The sequence below is a fragment of the Nyctereutes procyonoides genome, unplaced genomic scaffold, assembly GCF_905146905.1.
Source record: "Nyctereutes procyonoides isolate TBG_1078 unplaced genomic scaffold, NYPRO_anot_genome, whole genome shotgun sequence".
NCBI lineage: Eukaryota > Metazoa > Chordata > Mammalia > Carnivora > Canidae > Nyctereutes > Nyctereutes procyonoides.
In genome coordinates, this window is record NW_026575126.1 from 53,865,163 (window position 1) to 53,878,814 (window position 13,652).

At 37.2% G+C, this 13,652-nt stretch overlaps 1 protein-coding gene and 1 pseudogene across 1 annotated transcript in view; both read left to right on the forward strand.

Moving 5' to 3' along the window:
- The window catches only part of LOC129519854 (phospholipid-transporting ATPase ABCA3-like), a 194,675-nt gene that overhangs the window by 101,967 nt on the left and 79,056 nt on the right, over positions 1-13,652 (forward strand). Inside the window, exons 12-15 of the mRNA XM_055340686.1 lie at positions 4,424-4,578; positions 4,819-4,974; positions 5,473-5,683; positions 7,636-7,786. Of these exons, the coding sequence (XP_055196661.1) occupies positions 4,424-4,578; positions 4,819-4,974; positions 5,473-5,683; positions 7,636-7,786 (673 nt within the window). The remainder of the gene's footprint in view (positions 1-4,423; positions 4,579-4,818; positions 4,975-5,472; positions 5,684-7,635; positions 7,787-13,652) is intronic.
- On the forward strand, positions 7,950-8,961 carry LOC129519280 (proteasome subunit alpha type-3-like; annotated as a pseudogene).

A 13,652-nucleotide genomic window follows, 5' to 3' on the forward strand; every position in this document is an offset into this window, starting at 1 on the left:
TGCTCATCCCATCAAGTGCCCTCCTCAGTGCCTGTCACCCAGTTACCCCAACCCCTTCCCCACCTCCCCTTCTGCAACCCTTTGTTCATTTCCCAGAGTTAGGAGTCTCTCATGATTTGTCTCCCTCTCTAATTGTCCCCACTCAGTTCCCCTCCTTTCCCTTATAATTCCTTTCACTATTTCTTAAATTCCACGTATGAGTAAAACCATATGATGATTTTCCTTCTCCGATTGACTTATTTTACTCAGCACAATACCCTCCAGTTCCATCCATGTCAAAGCAAATGGTGGGCATTCATCCTTTCTGATGGTTGAATAATATTGAATAATGAATATATATACACATACATTTTCTTTATCCGTTCATCTGTTGAAGGACATTGTGGCTCTTTCCATTGTTTGGCTATTGTGGATATTGCTGCTATAAACATTGGGGTACAAGTGTCCTGGTGTTTCACTATATCTGTATCTTTGGGATAAATACCCAGTAGTGCAGTTGCTGAGTTGTCCCGGGTAGCTTTATTTTTATTTTTTAAAAGATTTTTTAAATTTGTTTATTCACAAGAGACACAGAGAGAAAGGCAGAGATACAAGCAGAGGGAGGAGAAGCAGGCTCCATGCAGGGAGCCCAATGTGGGACTCAGTCCTGGGAATCCAGGATCACACCTGAGCCAAAGGGAGATGCCCAACTGCTGAGCCACACAGGCGTCCCAAGGTAGCTCTATTTTTAAATAGAGAACCCAGAAATAGGCACTCAACTCTATGGTCAACTAATATTCGACAAAGCAGGAAAGACTATCCACTGGAAAAAGGACAGTCTCTTCAATAAATGGTGCTGGGAAAATTGGACAGCCACGTGCAGAAGAATGAAACAAGACCATTCTCTTACACCATACACAAAGATAAAATCTAAATGGTTGAAAGATCTAAATGTGAGACAAGAATCCATCAAAATCCTGGAGGAGAACACAGGCAACCCCCTTTTTGAACTTGGCCACAGTTCTTGCAAGACACACCTATGAAGGCATAGGAAACAAAAGGAAAAATGAACTATTGGGACTTAATCAGGATAAAAAGCTTCTGCACAGCAAAAGAAACAGTCAACAAAACTAAAAGACAACCTACGGAATGGGAGAAGATATTTGCAAATGACATATCAGATAAAGGGTTAGTATCCAAGATCTATAAAGAACTTATTAAACTCAACACCAAAGAAACAAACAATCCAATCATGAAATGGGCAAAAGACATGAACAGAAATCTCACAGAGGAAGACATAGACATGGCCAACACGCACATGAGAAAATGCTCTGCATCACTTGCCATCAGGGAGATACAAATCAAAACCACAATGAGATACCACCTCACACCAGTGAGAATGGGGAAATTAACAAGACAGGAAACGACAAATGTTGGAGAGAATGTGGAGAAAGGGGAACCCTGTTGCACTGTTGGTGGGAATGTGAACTGGTACAGCCACTCTGGAAAACAGTGTGGAGGTTCCTCAAAGAGTTAAGAATATAGAATTGAATAACTGAATAACTGAATTTATTATAGCATTCATAATAAATGTTAGGTATTTCATCTTCAGCAGAAGAACTTTCAAAAACTTTGTTTTGATTCCATTAATTGGTTGGATGAACCAAATGGAACCAATATTACTTTTTTATTTGAATCATTTGATGACACTGATAAATAAAAGACATTATATAATTGCTTAAAAAGTTTCTTCTGCTCATGGGCCTGGACATTTATAACTATTCCATCATGAGGAAGTTTGGAATAAAATGACTGAAGCTAATTTAAATTGGTCTTTTAATTTCTAGATAGAAAGTCATGCCTCATGAATATGTAAACACACCTTCAGCAGCTGTAATTTTTAAATCACTCTTGTTGGGTCAATTTTAGTAAAACAACTATGATTTTTTAAAGCAGATTAATTTTTCACTGGCTTTCATGTGGTTAGTGGTATCCATTGGACTTCTATGGGTAATGTATATTGATAAACTTGTATGTGAATTAATCTTTAGTCTCAGCTTTCTAGAGAAATGGGCATTAAGCATTTAACTTTTCATTAGTCTTATCTTTTTTTCTTAGCTTACTCCAGAAAGGATTGTGCAATAAAAAGCATTGCTAAATGTGCAGGAAAGAGTTGATATAATAGCCCAGAAACTGCTCTCTTTAGAAAGGCATGCTTACAGGGTTGGGCTTTGGCTAGCATCTGAGAACTTGGATTTTGAGAGTGTTCCCACATTCCCTAATAAAAGTAGCTCACTGTCCCTAAACTGTTTATGCAGACCATGTAGTTTATGCTGAACATCTGTTCTCCTTTGGGGGTCTAAAATTTGGTATGTACCTTCCAATATGACCAGCCCCTTAATGCTGGGCCTCTGATGGGCTTCACTGATAGAGAAAATTTCCCATGACTTACTGAAACTTGTTGCTGGAGGGCATCTGGGTGGCTCAGTGAGTTAAGTGTCTGCTTTTGGCTCAGGTCATGATCCCAGGGTCCTGCTCAGTGGGGGACCCTGTTTCTCTCTCCCTCTCTGCTGCTCCTCTTGGTTGTTCTCTCTCTCTCAAATATAAAATAATACTTGTTGCTGAAAGAATTAAGGGTGTCCTGTGGACTCCACTGAATGTGTGCACCTGATTTCCCCTAGACTTTGCTATACATGCCTATCTTTTCTGCTGCTTTTGCTTTGAATCCTTTTGCTGTGATAAACCTTAGCCATGAGTAGGACTATATGCTGAATTCTGTGAGCATTTCTGGCTTATCAACACTGGGGGCAATCTTGGAGACCCTTGACTCACCAAATGACAAGATAAATCAATTGCATAATTATATAAAATGATAAATTACAAAGGTACCAAAGGAAAACGTCTAACCTGTTCTCTGTATGGTCGAGGTGAGGACTGCTTTCCCACAATTTCTCACAAGTAGACCTTACCCAATTTTCCCACTTATCCGACCTGCCACGGTTCCTGGTGATAAAATTCACAGGCACAACTGGCCTATATACCAAATGTCCAGGAAAGGCAGTACTACTGAGTACTTTTCCCACCGCTAAAAAGTTCACTCTTTATAGCCTCGGTCATCTTATCCCACTTTAGTGTATCAGGGAGTGCCTGTATAATTGTCTTTAAATGGATGTGTTAGTAACGTTGTATCAAGAACATTGTTACTGTTCCTCTTTCAGACCCATGCATTAAAGTGTGATAACTCTTACTTATTGTACATACTTCTCACATACCACTAGGCAAATATGCCAGAAGTCAGATATACCAAGTTAGAGGTATTCCAATCCAGCACCTGCCCCATCTTATGTTAGTATCATTAATGATGATACTTTGTTAAAAATGAAAAATCTGGGACAAATGTTAAATGGGTTAGAAGGCCTGGCAACAAGAGTAAAGGGAAACATTTAATTACCCTAAATGTAATGGACAATCTTGAATACATTTTTCCTTTCCAGAGTGCTTTTAATTTTTTTTGTAATTTTTTTAGAGTGTTTTTGGGGAGGGGCAGAGGGAGGAATGATATCTCAAGCAGACTATATGCTGAGCACAGAGCCCCATGCAGGGCTCGGTCTCATGATCCCAAGATCATGACCTGAGCCAAAGTCAACTTGATTTTGGATATTTAACTGACTGAACCACCCAGGCACCCCTCAGAGTGTATTTTTTAAAGTGGAATTATTTTTATAAAGATTTATTTACTTTAGAAAGAGAGAGCTTTGGGGAGGGAGAGGGAAACACAAGCAGACTCCACACTAAGCAGGGAGAGCAGTGATCCCATGATCCTGAGATCAGATCTGAGCTGAAACCAAGAGTCCAGCTCAACCAGCTGGGCACAGAGGTGGAACTTAAGGAGTTTTGTAACTATTTAGAATGTTATCAACCTTTTCAGCAGAAAAATGGCCCAGTTGCCGTCTTTGCATAAATGTTATGCAAATATTTTAAGGCCACTATATGTGATAACATTTTCTCTTCCAACAAAATTTTAACTTCTAGAGGGTTAGGGTCCTGTGTTCTGAATTTTTATTTGAAAAAATCAGCCATTGTGTTTATAATGCAGTTCTCAGATCATAATATGGCTCATATATGTTATCAAATGGCAGACAACAGTACTAGAATATTAGAACAGCAAATTCTTCAAAGCATTTTGTAGCACTCAAGTAATTCATATTATTTCATATTCACCAAAAAATAGAATATATAGACAAAAAATAAAGGGAAAAATTATTTATTTCCTCATCATCAGAAAGTAACCCATTTATATTTATGACTACTACTTCTGTAGAAGGCTCTGATAACTTTTTTTAGTAATCTTTAAGTAGACTGAAGTTTAGATGCTAATGGACAGTTTGTTGTTAGGTTCTCTCATAGAAGCTAAGTTTCTGTCATGTCCTCGGCTTAATTTCAGGTTTGACTCTTCCAACAAGTGGAAAGGTGTATATTAATGGATATGATATCTCAAAAGACATGAATCAAGTCAGGAATAACTTGGGATTTTGCCCCCAGGATGACATATTGTTTGCAGAGTTGACAGTATCAGAACATCTTTATTTCTACTGTGTGGTGAGTCAAAGAGATGTTCTTTTCCCCCACTCTTCATATGCTTCAGGCAGCATGAACAAGGAACAACATCTTTACCCTAATTTAGTGGAATCTTTTTTGGCATTGTTCTTTTACCATAAAGGAAGGTGAAAGGAAGAATTGTCTCATATATAAATAGTTGTGTAAGAGAAGTTTTGATGTAAGATATATATTTAAGTATAAAGGTGGAAGTACCATGTAAACTCTGGCTTCTCTTTGTAGATAAAAGGAGTACCTCCAGAGATACGGCCCACAGAAGTTAATAAAATGCTAACTTCTTTTGGCCTACTGGAAAAGCATGATGCAATTGCAAAGTCACTGAGTGGAGGAATGAAGCGCAAACTCTCCATAATTATAGCACTTATAGGAGGCTCCAAGGTAAAGAATGGTTAATGCGAATCCCTGCTTCAGATGGCATATGAAACTCACCTGACACAAACCTAAAAGCTGATATCAATCTAACTTTCTAAAAGGAACTTCCCAAATGGTAATCAGAGGGGATTCCCATTTTTGACCAGGTGCTGTAATGTGGTTATGGAGCTTGAAATTACTGGGGATCCCTGGATGGCTCAGTGGTTTGGCGCCTGCCTTCGGCCTGGGGTGTGATCCTGGGGTGTGATCCTGGAGTCCTGGGATCAAGTCCCACATCGGGCTCCCTGCCTCACCCTCTGCCTTTGTCTCTGCCCCCCCTCTCTGTATCTCTCATGAATAAATAAATAAAATCTTTTAAAAAAGAGAAATTACTATTAATTTTGCAGAGTTCTTAATAAAATATAGTGTAGATTATGTATCTTAACTTAAATATGCCCCCATAAATAGTAAGTTATCCCATAAGGGGGACAGCATAAATCATGGAATTGTTCTTCTGGTTTTTAGGTGGTGATACTTGATGAGCCAACATCTGGCATGGACCCAGTCTCAAGGAGATTCACCTGGAATGTCCTTCAGCAGTATAAACATGATCGGACCATCTTACTGACCACCCACCACATGGATGAGGCTGATGTTCTGGGTGACCGCATAGCCATCATGGTCAAGGGCTCCCTGCGCTGCTGTGGCTCTTCAATTTTCCTTAAAAGGATATATGGTCTCTCTCTTTGATCATTTTTTGGATGCTAATGGCTTAATAATATTATTCAAACATGGTTGTTATTATTATTGTCCCTCTACAGAAGTCCTCAAAAACTTCCTGTGTCCTTAATTATGTTAGGTCTAAACTATTTAATTTTTTTTTTGTAACTTAGACATTTCCTATCTAGTTAATTACTTCTCATTATTACTTAAGTATATTCTGACTTGGAAAATATTGTTTGTTGACCCCACAAAAGTCATGTTTATTTCTTTCATATGGCTTCTACTGAAGTGTTGATTTGTTGGAGAAGTAATGCTTTTGAGGGTTTAGCACATAGATTTGTGGCTTGGAGAGGAAAAAAATCAATGACTAGATATTTCTGACCCTTTTCAATCAAATCAGTATCAAACTCCCAGTGTAATGAGTTAAATGCTTTCCAGTTTATTTTCATGAATATTCCTGAGATGTGGTGGTTGACCAACAAGAGTTTATTGAACAGGAAATGACCAAACTGTGGAATAAAATTGTCTTGACTCTGATAAATATATAGTTTGGTTAGTCAGTAAGACTAGTACGTTGAAAGTGAACAATACAAAAGCTTACATAATTGTTTCTGAAATTACGTGTCTCAAAGCTGTGAGTATATCAGGATTTCAGAATGAGGAGAAGACAAATTAATGAGAATAGTTAAACATTCTGTCATTCTATTAATCATGAATTCAGTACTTGAATTCATTCATTCAACTCACATTTATTACAGGTGAGTTATATTCATGTTTACACATATTACCTAATCTAATCTTTATAACATCACCATTTTTATGAAGCAGAACAATGGGAGTGGACCTGGGTCCCTCTGGCACCAAGGCCCATGCTTGGTACTCTCATATGTTACCACTTCCCCATCAAAGAGGATGTGGGTCTTAAACTGTCAATTTTGTGAACGTCAGAAAGAGAGAGACTAATATTATTGAATTATTTTGCACTTACAGACGAGGATATAAAAATCCATAGTAGGTTAGTTGTAGACACAAAAGTATTGCTCAGGTATATTGATTATCCATAGAATGCCTTCAGTTACAGGCTTTATAAAGGCAATGGAGAAAAGAACAAAATCTTTTAGGAAAATGGATAAGTAAGTAAGAGCAAGAGGATAAAAATGGGACTTTTTTTACTCCTGGAACAAGTCAGCCTGGATCAGAAGGTTTTTTGGGAGGATCAATAAGAAATTAAGTTTGATGGTCAGGGGTAGGAAATGGAAGGCATTGAAAACAAGAGTGGTTTTCATTAGCTATGCAAATGTACATATGAGAAGAAGTTAGAAATATTGGATTCAGAAGCACCATTTTAGGATATAACGGTAAGCCAACTTAAAGTGATGAATGATAAAATAAGAATAAGAGCAACAAGACCAGAAAGATGAGCATGTATGTGTGTATCCATACACAGATGTGTGGACAAACATGCACATGAGCATGTGTATGTATATAAAACCCTGAACAGATCAGAAAGACTTAGTGTCACAAGTCCACATAGCCTGTTTTTGTGTGACCAAGTAAAGACTTCCTAGTACAATAAGGTGAAATTTTGCAGTTTTCATTCATTAATATGATGAAGGTAAAGTTTCCACTTTTGAATGTGTCTGAAATGTGGTGAGTAAGCGTTAAGTATTTAAAGAATGACGGAAAAAAAAAAGAATGACGGAAGGAAGAAAATCCAAAGAAAACATAAAACAATAAAACTTTACAAGTTTGAATTCTGGTAATAATATGAAACCTATTTATCCCAAAGATTAAAGACAGGAACTAAGAGGAATGAGTTGAAGATGATTTGAAAATCATTTGTTCCTAAGCACAATCATGATTCCTCTTAAAAAATGAAATTTTTCAGACAAGAGCTTGTTTTTGGGGGTAGGGAGTGTTAAGATTACATTTAAAATTTTTTGACTTTTAAATGAATGTTTTCAGGTGTGGGATACCACATAATTATAGTGAAGGAACCTCATTGTGATGTTGAACAAATTACTCGACTCGTTGAACAACATGTACCTGATGCCAGACTGGAGACCAATGTTGCAGCTGAATTATCATTTATCCTACCCAAAAAGCACACGGACAGGTAAAGATCCAGAGAATGTTAGATAAATGGTTTTGGATTACCAGAAATAACTATTACTTTTCCAGGTTTCCTTGGGCTTGGCAATTAGATTCTTTCTAGTTGCCACTTGACAAGTAATAGTCAAAAATTTACTTTCCAAGGCAAATCAGTGAGAGAGCCTGCTATGAGACTGTGGCTCCAGTGTGCTTTAGGCCTTGAAGCACCTTAAGTCCCACAAGTCTAGCATGATGAGCAGTCAAGACAGAGTATGACCTATCAGCCTCTACAGTCTGTCCTAATGGAAGAGTTTTTCAAGTTGTATTTGCAGTGAAGGCTGTGGAAAATGATAGTATAGCTATTGGAATCAGATGTAAAGATGGCATTGTTTTGGGGGTAGAAAAGTTAGTCCTTTCTAAACTTTACAAAGACAGTTCCAACAGACAACTTTTTTTTTTTTACGATAGTCATACAGAGAGAGAGAGAGAGAGAGGCAGAGACACAGGCAGAGGGAGAAGCAGGCTCCATGCACCGGGAGCCTGACGTGGGATTCGATCCCGGGTCTCCAGGATCGCGCCCTGGGCCAAAGGCAGGCGCCAAACCGCTGTGCCACCCAGGGATCCCCCCAACAGACAACTTTTTAATGTTGATTGGCATTTGGAATGGCACTAGCTGGTTTGTTGGCAGACGCTCATTCTTTAGCAATCATTGCAAAAGAAGCTTCCAACTTTAGATCTAATTTTGGCTATAACTTTCCATTAAAATGTCTTTTAACAAGAGTGGCCATGTATATACATGCATATATACTCTACAGTGCTTTTAGACCTTTTGGCTGTGGTTTCATGTTAAGGTCTTACAGTGTGAGTGATGGTGCACAGCCCTACATCAGGAGTGTCATATGGTTATTGGGGCTGTGCCATTGGCAAAGCCAGGTAAGCTGCAAAAGATGAATAGAAAAGCTTCAGATGAAAAAAAATGACCCACTGTGATGTTGTTAAATAAGTTGCAAAAATAATTTACATAGTACATAATGAAGTTAAGGATAAAGCTTTTGAACTAGAGCTCAGCTGGGTTGGTGAAATAACTAAAGGAAGGCATGAAACTGTTCCAAATGATAAAAAGGAAGAGACAGAGAGATATGCTACATAATCTTTGAAGAAGATTAATCAAATGATGGTAATATGTTATATGTACTTTAGCATCTTTAAAATTTCTAATACAGTCCTGTATAATTCTTTAGCCCTGTTATTATATATCCATTCGTCAATTTTATTAAATTTTTATCTTATAAAAATATTTACTTCCTGAGGATTTCATTATTTGTAGAGGGGTGTCATGCAAGTTAGGTTTAATTTGGGCTTGTCTTGATATATTATTTCTATTTCTGAATGTCTGTTGTTAAGTAATGACTAAGATATGGTAAGTTATTAGCACAAATTTTCTTCCTGCTGAGTGAAATCAAGTGAGTTACTAAGATAATAAGAGAAATAGTAGCCTATATAACAGTAGCTCCTGGAGGAAGAAACTCTAGAAACCAGAGGAAACAGGCAGTTTGCCCACAACCATTAACCAAATTAGTTGTCAAAGGAAGAAGCAAGGAATAATAATTGTATTTGGAATGTGTATGTTAACTAAGGGAAGAGGAGACTCATAAACTTCCACAGACTGTTCCAATTTCTTCTTCTTGCAAGATGTAATTAACTAGCTTCATATTCCCGTACAACATAAAACAAGCTTGTTGGCATTCTCAAAAGAAGATAGAGGGGAATGTCTTCAACTGGCTAAGGAGTATCTACAAAAAGCCTGGAGCTAACATCATACACAGTGGTGAGAAACTCAAAGCTTTCCCATTAATATCAGGACAAAGGCAAGGAAATCTCTCTCCACTGCTTTCCCACATCATGTTGAAGGTCCTAGCTAATGTAATAAGAAAAGACAAGGAAATATTATGTAGATTGGGAAGGAAGAAATAAAACTACCTTTGTTTATAGATGACACAATCATCTTATACAGAATATCTGAAGAATTGGCAAAAAAAAAACCCTCCTGGAATTAATTAGTGATTATAGCAAAGAGGCAATATACAAAGTTAGTATGCAAAAGTAGATCACTTTCCTATATGTTGGCAATGAACAAATCTAATTTGAAATTATAAACACACTTCCAAAATTTAGTACATCCAAAAATGAAATGTTTAGGTATAAACCTACCAAATACCAAATATATGCAAGTTCTACCAAACTTGGATGAATGAAATAAAAAAACTAAATAAATTAGATATTTTAGGGATCCCTGGGTGGCGCAGCGGTTTGGCGCCTGCCTTTGGCCCAGGGCGTGATCCTGGAGACCCGGGATCGAATCCCACGTCGGGCTCCCGGTGCATGGAGCCTGCTTCTCCCTCTGCCTGTGTCTCTGCCTCTCTCTCTCTGTGTGTGACTATCGTAAATAAATAAAAAAATAAAAATAAAAAAAAAATAAAAAAAAATAAATTAGATATTTTATGTTTATGTATAGGAAGACTAATATTGTTAGATGTCAGTTCTTCCCAGCTTGATCTATAGATTCAATATAATCTTTTTATTTTATTTTATTTTATTTTATTTTATTTATTTTATTTAAAAGATTTTATTTATTTATTCATGAGAGACGCAGAGAGAGTGAGAAGCAGGCTCCCCACAGGGGGCCTGATGTGGGACTCAATCCCGCCATCTGGAATCACATCCTGAGCCAAAGGCAGATGCTCAACATTGAGCCACTCAGGTGTCCCACAATCTTTTTTTTTTTTTTTAAGTAGGCTCCAGTCCCAATGCAGAGCCCAACATGGGGCTTAAACTCATGTTCCTGAGATCAAGACCTGGGCTGAGATCAAGACTCAGACCCTCAACCAACAGAGCCACTCAGACACCCCTAATGTAATCCTCATAAAAATCCCAATAAGTTATTTGGTGGATATAGACAAATTGATTCTAAAGTTTATATGGAGAGGCAAAAGACCCTAAATAGGCAACACAGTATTGAAGGAGAAAAATGTTGGAGGACTGACACTAACCAGTTTCAAGACTTGGTATAAATCTGCCATAACCATGACAGTGTGATATTAGTCAAAGAATAGAAAAGTAGATCAATGGAACAGAATGGCAAGTCCAGAAATAGACCAATATAAATATAGTCAACTGATCTTTGTCAAAGAAGCAATGGAGAAAAAAGAGCCTTTTCAACAAGTGGTGCTAGAATCACTATGCAAAATAAATTAACGTAGACACATATCTTACACCTTTCAGGAAAATTAACTCAAAATGGATCATAGGTCTAGATGTAAAATGAAAAACTATATAACTGCTAGAAGATAATCTAGGAGAAAGCCGAGATGCCCATTGGTATGGCAATGAGTTCTTAGATACAACACTAATAGCATGATCTCTAAAAGAAATAATTGAAAATCTGGGCTTTATTAAAATGAAAAACTGTGCTCTGTGATGGGCAATATCTAGAGAATTAGAAGGCAACCCATGGATGGGGAAAAATATTTGCAGACACACATCTGATAAAAGATTGTTATCCAAAATATTCTTAGAACACAACAATAAGAAAACATACAACCCAATTTAAAAATGGGTTGAAGACTTGTTTTTAAATATTTATTTATTTTAGAGAGAGAAAGAGAGCGTGCAGAGGGGAGGGGCAGAGAGAGGGAGAGAGAATCCCAAGCAGACCATGTGCTGAGTGCAGAGCCCAATGCAGAGCTCAGTCTTGTGACCCATGCAATCATAATCTGAGGTGAAACTGAGTCTGATGCTTAACTGAATGAACCACTTAGTCACCCCTAAAAATGGGTCAAAGACTTTAATAGATGCCGCACCAAAGAAGATGGGTGGAAGATGAGCATATGAAAAGATGCTCATTTCATATCAGGTAAATGCAAACTAAAACAATAATTAGATATCACCACATATTGATTAGAATGGCCCAAATCCAGAACACCGACAACACCAAATGCTGATGAGAATGTGGATCAACAGGGACTCTCATTCATTCATTGCTTGGCAGAATGCAAAATGGCACAGCCACTTTGGAAGATAATTTGGTGATTTCCTACAAAACTAAACATACTCTTAACTGTTCAATTCAGCAGTATATGTATATTTAAAGTAGTTAAAAACTTACGTACACAAAAAAAACCTGCACATGGATATTTATAGCAGCTTTATTCATAATTGCCAAGACTTGTAAGCAAGTAAGACGTCCTCAGTAAGTGAATAAACTGCGCTTCATCCTAATGATGGAATGTTTTTATTTTTATTTTTTTGATGGAATATTTTTAAAAGATTTTTATTTATTTATTTGAGGGGGGGGAGAGAGGAAGCGAGAGCACAAGTAGGCAGAGCAGCCCGGAGAGGGAGAGGGAGAAGCAGGCTCCTTGCCGAGCAGAAAGCCTGATGTGGGGCTCGATCCCAGGACCCAGGGATCATGACCTGCACCAAAGGCAGATGTTTGCACCAGGTGTCCCCACAGTGTTCTCTTTAATCTTAACTACGATAATGAAGAAGAAAGTTTCCAAATTTTTAAGAATTTAAAATTTATATAGTTCTATGTTGTGCAAGGGATACAGACATGAATAGTACCCATTACTTTGGATGGAAGAGAGGAAAAGTTGATAAACTGCCTGACATCATATTATTCATTTATTTGTTTATTGTATTGTCTTATGTCTCACACTAAAATGTGATATCAAGGACTTAGTTTTGTTCACTTCTCTGTCTCCTGGACTGAGAACATTGCTTAGCACATAGTTGGCACTACCTAAATATTTGATGAATGGGTTAAATAATCATTGATGAGTCACAATTATAAAAGGTTACTTATGGAAGTATAAGGTGCTCTTATATTGGAATCATCAGGAAAAGTGAGCAGCATGTAAGCCCAGTATCCAAATGATGAATAAAATTAAGGTAAGAGAGGAACTGGGTTAAAAACAATTTTTGGAGGAAAAAAATATTGGAAAAAAAGGGCATGTCACATTTGAGAGCCTAGAGAAAGGCCAGTGTGGTTGGAGCATGGAGGGAAAAGTGCACAGATATGACTATTGTTGCATTGGAATATCTTTTTCCATCCCTTCACTTTCTTTTTTTTAGCACTCAGTTTCTTTTCTTTGATTCTTTCTTTCTTTCTCTTGCATGTTTTATGTATATGATGTCATATTTTCATCTCTTTATTTTGTGTATCTCTTGACTAATTTTTGTAGATATAATTGGTTTCAGTACTTTTGTGATTTAACCTCCATATTGGTATTATAAGCCATTAATCTACTACCTTTACTGTATGTGCACTTTTACCAATGAGGTGTTTTTCCTTTCATAATTTTCTAACAGGTAATAATTGCCCTTTTTTTCACTTAAACAAATCCCTTTAGCATCTTGTTAGGTTATATAATGATGATGAACTCATTTTAACTTTTGTTTATCTGGGAAACTTTTTTTTTTCTTCAATTCTGAATGGTACCCTTCCTGGGTAGAGTATTCTTGGTTGTAGCTTTTTTCCTTTCATAACTTTGAGTATATCATGCCACTTTATTCTGTCATACAAAGTTTCTGCTGAAAAATCAGCTGGTTACCATTTGGGGTTTCCCTTTTAAAATGTAACTTTGGGATTTCCCTTTTATGGAACTTTTCTCTTACTGTTTTTAAGATTTTCATTATTTTTTGCCATTTTAATTATTATGTCTTGGTGTGGACCTTCTAGGCTTCGTCTTATTTGGGGCTCACTGTGCTTCCTGGACCTTAGCTAGACTAGAGAAATTTTTAGCTACTATTTCTTCAAATATGTTTTCTTCCCCCACCTTCTCTTTCTGGGATCCCTATAATGCAAATGTTATTATGCTTGATGTCACAGA